The sequence below is a fragment of the Nuphar pumila genome, chromosome 11 (genome assembly GCF_984573655.1).
Source record: "Nuphar pumila chromosome 11, dmNupPumi1.hap1.1, whole genome shotgun sequence".
NCBI classification, from domain to species: domain Eukaryota; kingdom Viridiplantae; phylum Streptophyta; class Magnoliopsida; order Nymphaeales; family Nymphaeaceae; genus Nuphar; species Nuphar pumila.
Genome location: NC_143259.1, coordinates 104,015,264 through 104,022,699, shown reverse-complemented (window position 1 = coordinate 104,022,699; position 7,436 = coordinate 104,015,264). Strand labels below are relative to the sequence as shown.

Sequence of the window (7,436 nt, the reverse complement as noted above, 5' to 3'; positions counted from 1 at the left end):
ATCCGAGTAAAACGTTGAACTTAGTAAACGATTCCGTTTTGTTTGTTCATTTCGTCCATTCCTAAACAAACCATCAATCATGCGGCATCCTCAAGAATCTCTTGCTTAGCCTTCGAGTTCCATACAGGGTGGGAAGAGACTTTTGCACCTCATCACCCGCCATCTGCTGTTGGACCCACAACTGTTGGTCTGTACCCCAAAGATGAAGGGTGATAAGGTGCAGCAGCAATCACATTGCACCTGATCCTCCTTCGAGACGTGGGTAACCCCTTGTGGTGGTTGTTTGCAGTCTTACTGGGCCCAACTAATTAAGATTTTAACAAATAAATACTTAATAAAAAATAAAATAGAAATTAAGTAAATAAGAAATATCAAATTCCTCGGTAAATTTGTTGCACAGTTCATTGTATCAAATCACATACTTTAAATGCGAGAGAGAGAGAGAGAGAGAGAGAGAGAGCTAAGCTTCATGAAATTTTGATAGGGATAATTCTACCTGTAGAGGAGATACATTGCAAGCGCATACCTCCAGAATTACCCATTAAGACAAGCCAAAGGTACACACCTCCCCTTCCTTCCATGGAACATGCTTTTTCATCGGTATAGTGATCAAATTGGTGCTTTTTTATTTCTATTCTTGTTGTATTGGCTTACATTCTTGTCACGGAATCTCTTATCACGCCGTTTATGCAGGGTTTGTTAGTCTCATCATTTGTGGGGTTCTCTTTGCTTTTGCCTTTATTATTGGGGTGGTTGGCTTTGGGGGACTCTTCTTTCCTGGTTTTCTGAAGATGGGTATTCGTTAAAATGGTGAGTGTCATAATATCAGGTGGTTGGGAACGGTTTTCTGTTCATAAAATCTGTTGGGTTTTCTTGTTGATGGAAATTAGCAGATGCTTCTGTGAAACAGTTTCCATTTTTGGTATTCAATGGGAGTTTCTTTACAGGTTTGGTTGGTGTTCTTTTTTTTTTTTTCTGTTCCATGTTCTCTTTCTTTACTCTTATTGAAGTAGTTTTGCTTTTGCCTTTAGGGTTGGTGATTCCCTCTCCAAATTGTGGGTGAATTCTTGCTCTTTATTTGTAGAAAGTGAAAATTCAGAGACATTTCATGTTCTATGATTTTTAGGGACCCAGTTAAAACCAAAATTATCTTTTTCGGATCAATCTATGAGATTAAAGTTGAAGAACGTCTATCAAATATATTCCACGCAGTTCTGGCCACTAATTGTGCTTAGTGAACGTATAGAAGTTGCACACTTAATTTAAATTCCCTGTTCCAGTTGTGGCGTAGGGCATGTTTTTTTTTCTTTGTATGGGTGTGACCAAGATTGGAAAACAGTATTTTTTTTCTGATCAGCTCAATTACCATTATTTACATATTCTGGATTTCATTGAGCTATTAATTCCTCTTCTGCATAATCATCTATCTTCTGACACTGTTTGGCTGTATATCCTTCTCATAGTGTACTAGATGTTGCTATTCTGGATCTTTCTTCATCATTGCATTGACAAGTCTTCCTTTAGAAACATATCTGGAAAATTCGTGATATGTTATTTGCACCTTCAAAGGTTTAACATAGGTGTGATTTTTCTGAATATATAAAATTGTAGATCTCTCATCCATGATTGTGATTTAATTTTGCCTTTTTTTTTCATCAGACAAGCCAAACAAGAGAACTTAAGACAGTTAAAAGAGGAAATAACATGCATGGTACATTTAAATGGTTTAAGACTTTAAGTCTAAGGGTATGCTAAAATAATGGAAATCAGATTTATGCTCCTGTACCATTCCCTATGTTAGGCTTGTTTAATGGAGTGCATTTAACACTGTTATTCAGGTCTGTTCAGTATGATGCTTTGTTCTATAGGAAAGGCATGCAATGTCAGATATTTAGAATTTAGGCTTTTTGGTGTTTCAGTGATGTGAATGCTGTCTCAGATAGATGATTATGTCATGGTTGGCAAACTCGTGACTCGGATTCGGATCGCCCAACCCTTGACTCATGAGTCAGCGTGTCGACTTGGTAACTCGGACGAGTTAGGACTATGCATTTTCTAGTGTTAAGATATGAAAAAAATCAAAATTCATACTATATAATCACTAAATTTAGCACATGACATCAATGACTAAGCTATATAAGTATTCAACTATACATAATTGTTAATATTTATTATTTAAAAACATATGATTCTTTATAACAAGTATTCTTTTATGGGCATTATGCATTAAAACCACAAAATGCATGACAAAAAACATATAAGAGGCATGTGGATTGGCTGTTCAGAATCGGTGACCCAGTTAAGGTCCGATCCGGGTCGACTCCGGCGATTCCCGAGTTGACTCGCCGGGTTTGCCAACTGTGGATTATGCTGGAATCCGTCCTTACAGTTTAGTTTATAGATGCTATCTTCTATTCCAGTTGGTTATATATCATGACATTTTCAATATATTGCAACTTTTAGAGGATTTTGCCGAAAACAGGACCTCCAAAATATCACTATATGTTGAATAAGCTTCAAGATGAAAATATTCCTAGAGATATTATCATGATTTCTAAAAAATATTGTAATATGTTTTCATTTTTTTTAAATTCACAAGATTTCCTTGTGAGAACCTGCCTATTTTTAAGAAATTTCCAGAAAACAGTAAATTTTTTTGCTGAATTGATTTCGGTCATAATCCTCTATCTATGCTCTATAATGATATGTTACTTTCATCTTCTCTTGGTGCTGCACATTTTCTCTTTGAAGGGCTGCATGCACATATTGTTCTGTGACCAAGTTCATGAGTGCATATTATTTACTTCCTGCATATTCTTTCCTGGATATGTTAGTCTCTTATCTTATCTATGCTTTGTATTCGTTTCATTAGACCTTTCAAACCAGGTCAACACCATCCAATATATTGGACAAAACTCTCAATCAACATGTTAAAATAAATTGTGATTCCTGAAGTTTGATTTATATTAACTTTAAGCTTTTAATTTTTATTTAATTTAAGTGATTGCATATGTTTGGTTCTTTAACTGCCAGCTCCTATGTATGTTGGTTGTAGTGAGTGAAGATGCATGTTTGGTCAAGTTTTACAGGCCTAGGAAGATTTATAATTCTGTTTTTGCCTAGGAGGATTTATGATTCTGTTTTGGATTGGTGAATTTTTGTTTGGTGGCTTGCAGTATTTCTAATTTGTAGCAATACTAATGGAATGTATAGATAAAGGAATGCATAATGATGCAGATTTCTAAAGGGACAGTTATGGCTATCAAGGCTTATCGATCCCAAGCACAGTTGCTGCTTAATGATTATTTACTGTCCGATCCTTTTATTCCATATACTTCAGTTATCAGTGGAGTCCTCTTATGCAAAATGGTAACTGTCTCTCAACATTTTGATGTAAATAGGAGTATAAGATGATATGCCAATTATCAGTTTCATAAAATATGATTTGTTATTATTATTCCTTAGTTGAAAAATCAAAGAATTTTGTTATAATAGCTGGATTAATACACTGGTGACACTTAACTACTTATACAAATTGATATTTCTTTGTATCCTCATATACTGGAATTTTATGTCTTATACAGGTAATGAAAAATCAGGACGTCCTGAAACCAGCATCTGGATAAGGAGATGATGTCAATGAAAGTGTTCTCTTTTTTTTTTTTCTGCAGAAATTGTCCCTTTTTTTATTCCTTATGTCCTACTTTTGAAAAAATGAGCACGGAATTAAAGTAACCAAATTTCTGGTAGGCATTCCCTCATTAATGTCTTTCTCCCCCCATCCCCATCCCCATCCCCACCCCCCCTGCTTTTTCTCGTTTCATACATGGAGTTGACTTGAGATTCCATTACCTTTAAGTTAGAATTCTACTTTTCACACAAGATTAGGGTTCTATTCTATGTGATATGGATATGGATGTGGGAATGGGACACAATGCGGATACACTTGGTAGGATATGATAATTTTCAAAGATTAGGACATGGGGACATGGTCGTACACACACAGATATATGTATATGTGTGACTGTGTATAAAACAACAATTCTAAATCACCATAGTTAGGAACATCAAATAATGAAACTAAGTTGAAGTTGAAATGTGATATAATTGATGACAAATTTAAAAGAAAAAGAACTCAAGTGAATATGAAATAAATAAATAAGATCATAAACGAAAATAGATAAATGACACAACGTTAACTGTATATGAAATTGGTTTGACTATGTCCATGAAGTGTCTGAGTGCTGTGTCATGTCGGCACATGATACACATGCTAAGTGAAGTTTCCGTGTGACATAGGTTCTATTTCCCATTCATTCATGATCTATTATTTGTTGTATATTTCTTTTTTTTGCTGGAAACTAGGTGGATGATTTCTATCTATACTGAAAATCGTTTGCAATAAGAATAGCAGGTTTGTTGCCTCTCTAGTTTCCTCCTCCTCAAAAGGAATAATTATTAGGGTTGACGGAAAGATGAAATAATTTCTCTGGTTTTAGGATATTTATTAATTTCTGATTTTAGGAAAATTAGAAGAAAACAAGTTCCATTTTCTGATGGAGATGTTATTTTGTGGCAACAATTTTAGAAGAGGAAGAAATGAAATTTCTGATGGGTTATAAACTGATAGTTGAGCTTTTTTCTGATTTGCCATTTTGAAATAGATCTTATGTTGAAAATCCATGGGGTTTTGCCCTCTTACTTTTGTCAAAAGAAAGGCGAACATGACACCTCATAGGAAAATGTTATTAGCTTGTGCTATTTTATTTTCTTTCTTTTCCTTTCTGATCTGAATCGAAAAAATTTTGAACTTGTGTTTGAGAACTTTCCCTCAGATCATTATTGGGATTTTGATAATTGGTGAAGCTTTGATACTTTATGATCACTTAGCAGGCAATTGCATATAGTAGCATCCATCTTATCTGGACATGCTTATTTTAGAGTTCTTATGGTGCTTCAAAGTTTTAATTTTAATTGTATTAGCTGTTCCACACAGAAAGTTACCGTGCATTCTTGATATAGTGTTAGCAACTCAAACTCGATGATTCATCACATTGGAGGACTCTGTGAATCATTTAATGTTTCGTTTCTGCTTCTGAGATTCAATAAATTTGTTCTTTCTTGTTTAATGATTGTACATTTATTATAAAAACCTTTTTCATATACATTTTTTATCTTTTTATATACACATGCTGTCTGCCCATGAGTTGAAAGAGAGATACTGAAAGTAGGTTTTATATCCACATCGTGGCTAAAGTAGCTGTCTGTGCCACTATTGCTAAGTGGGACCACTGTGCTTAGCCCGGTGTGTCAACTTTTAGTGGCTCTGTCTGTTTAGAGTTCATACACATGGAACCACCTTTGGATGTTAGGCCACTGCTTTGTCAAAAGATGGCTAGGGATCATAGACCGGGAGGACAAGGATCTGTGTGTTAAGTTGTACATGAATATATATATATATATATATATATATATATATATATATTGTCATACATACATATTTGTTTCATTTTGTACATATATATATATATATTTATATATATATGCACATATTGATGTAATAGGTAAATATCTTCTAGGGGTATTTTCATAGTTTTACTCACGTAATAGTATTGTTAATTAGGAATAGTTTTTCTCTTATTTGTTTATTTTTTGTCTTTTTTTGTAAAGAGCATTAGCTCTATGGTCAAAAGACCATAGAGTTGACTCCCCAATGACTCTATTGGGAGCTCCCCAATAAAGCCTCATGCTCTTTCTTTGTGTATATATAGGGGTTGAACCCCTCTCTTGTAACCAATGTTTCTCTTAAGCATTTATGCTCAATAAAGATTAATATTTTTTACATTTTGTGTTTTTCTATTTAGTTTCATAATGTTTTATATGCTCTTAGTGCTTGTGTTGTTGCCCCTTGATGGCTATTGTTTTGTCCTATAGTGGACTTGTGCTTGTGCACATTGTGTTGCGATCTTGTAAGCCGTTAATAGCATTGGTTTGTGCTTGTGCACTATTGTGATTGTAATCTTGTAAAGCCTTTAGTGGCATTGTTTTTGTATTTTTCGCTATTTCATTACATGGTATCAAAGCCTATAAATTCTTCTTGGCATTTTGCCTCTTTTGGGTACTGAGATTATTTGGTTCGAGTTTGTGCTTCGTGAATGATTCGTTATCGTTGTGTGGCTTGGATTCAAGGAAAAATATAGACCCGGTATGTATCTTATATTTTTAAGTATTTCTTGTGTTATCTATTTCATGCATTATGCATGAGAAAACACTTATTTTCTTTATCATTATATATATATATATTTGATTGTTATTATTAAAACAAAAAAATCTCTTTAATTTGTTTTTTTTAATCATCGCTGGACTTGCTTTTTTATTAAATATCTTATAAGATTTATTTGTTTATTTTTGAGCAAATTAGATATATGTATGTTTTGAAATTATGTTTGATTCTTAATTTTTTTAAAAAACTTGCTTTGATATATACATGTATACAATCGTGTATGTTTGAGCATGTATTCTTGGCATTGAGATGTTTTATTTGAGCAAGTCATGATTATAAATGTCAAATCATGTTCGTATTATTGAACTTTGTTTTGTTCTTTTTGATAAGTTGCTATATATTTTAAAATAATTTGAGATATTTCAAAACAATGATGTTGTGGGTATTTCACAAGTATAATTTTATGAAATTTTGCTTGAACTTATGTTTAATATTTCTCTTTACTCTTGGTATATTAAAAGCAACATATGAAGTGTTAAAAATTATGATCTAGCTTATAAAACAAATTTTATTGATATTTGATCCTTATGCACATATAATTGCCTTACATGATGAATAAGATTGTTTGTTCGTGTATAAGGTATTGCGCATAATTTCTTATGGGAAGTCATTCACTTTAATAAATGGCCTTTATGGGTTTTTGTGGGACAATAGCGCTATGATATTATGTGTTTATATTGTTGATCCTTTTTGTGGAACTTATGATTATGTTATTAGTCTTATGGCATTATATTAGATGCTTTGCATATGATTTAAATATTGTGTTACATACTTGGTTTTTAGTAAAATACTAAGTTGACAATCATGAGAAAATTGTATGTTTTTATGGGAGTTATATGTGTTTCTCTCATAATTCACTTTAGTACTTGTCTATTATTGATGAACTTATTTGTCTACTTAGATCTATGGTGGACATGTGTGTTCTTGATTAAAGACTCTTGATTTATTGTATACTTGTTATTTTTAAAATATAAATTTTTATATTGTACCCTTAGTGCTTTAAATCTATTGCTTTCATATATGCTTAAATTTGTTCCTATGCATGTCTTTTGTATGAGATATATGGCTTAAAGTTATTTAGATTATTGAATATACATGAGTTCTTTTGATTTCTTTGTGAGAATCCATGATTAATTGTACTTATGTATGCACT

The 7,436-nt window shown here is 32.8% G+C and overlaps 1 protein-coding gene across 3 annotated transcripts in view; it reads left to right on the top strand.

Moving 5' to 3' along the window:
- The first annotated feature begins 393 nt into the window (after positions 1-393).
- Positions 394-7,436, top strand: part of LOC149822664 (uncharacterized) — a 30,729-nt gene continuing 23,686 nt past the window's right edge. The window contains exons 1-3 of one of the 3 annotated variants that reach the window (XM_089981199.1): positions 394-557; positions 694-810; positions 3,238-3,369. In XM_089981199.1, coding sequence (XP_089837325.1) covers positions 808-810; positions 3,238-3,369 — 135 coding nt within the window. In that variant the 5' untranslated portion in view covers positions 394-557; positions 694-807. Of the gene's footprint in view, positions 558-693; positions 811-3,213; positions 3,370-7,436 lie in introns of all 3 variants that reach the window. The other 2 variants (XM_089981197.1, XM_089981200.1) reach the window with 2 other exon arrangements.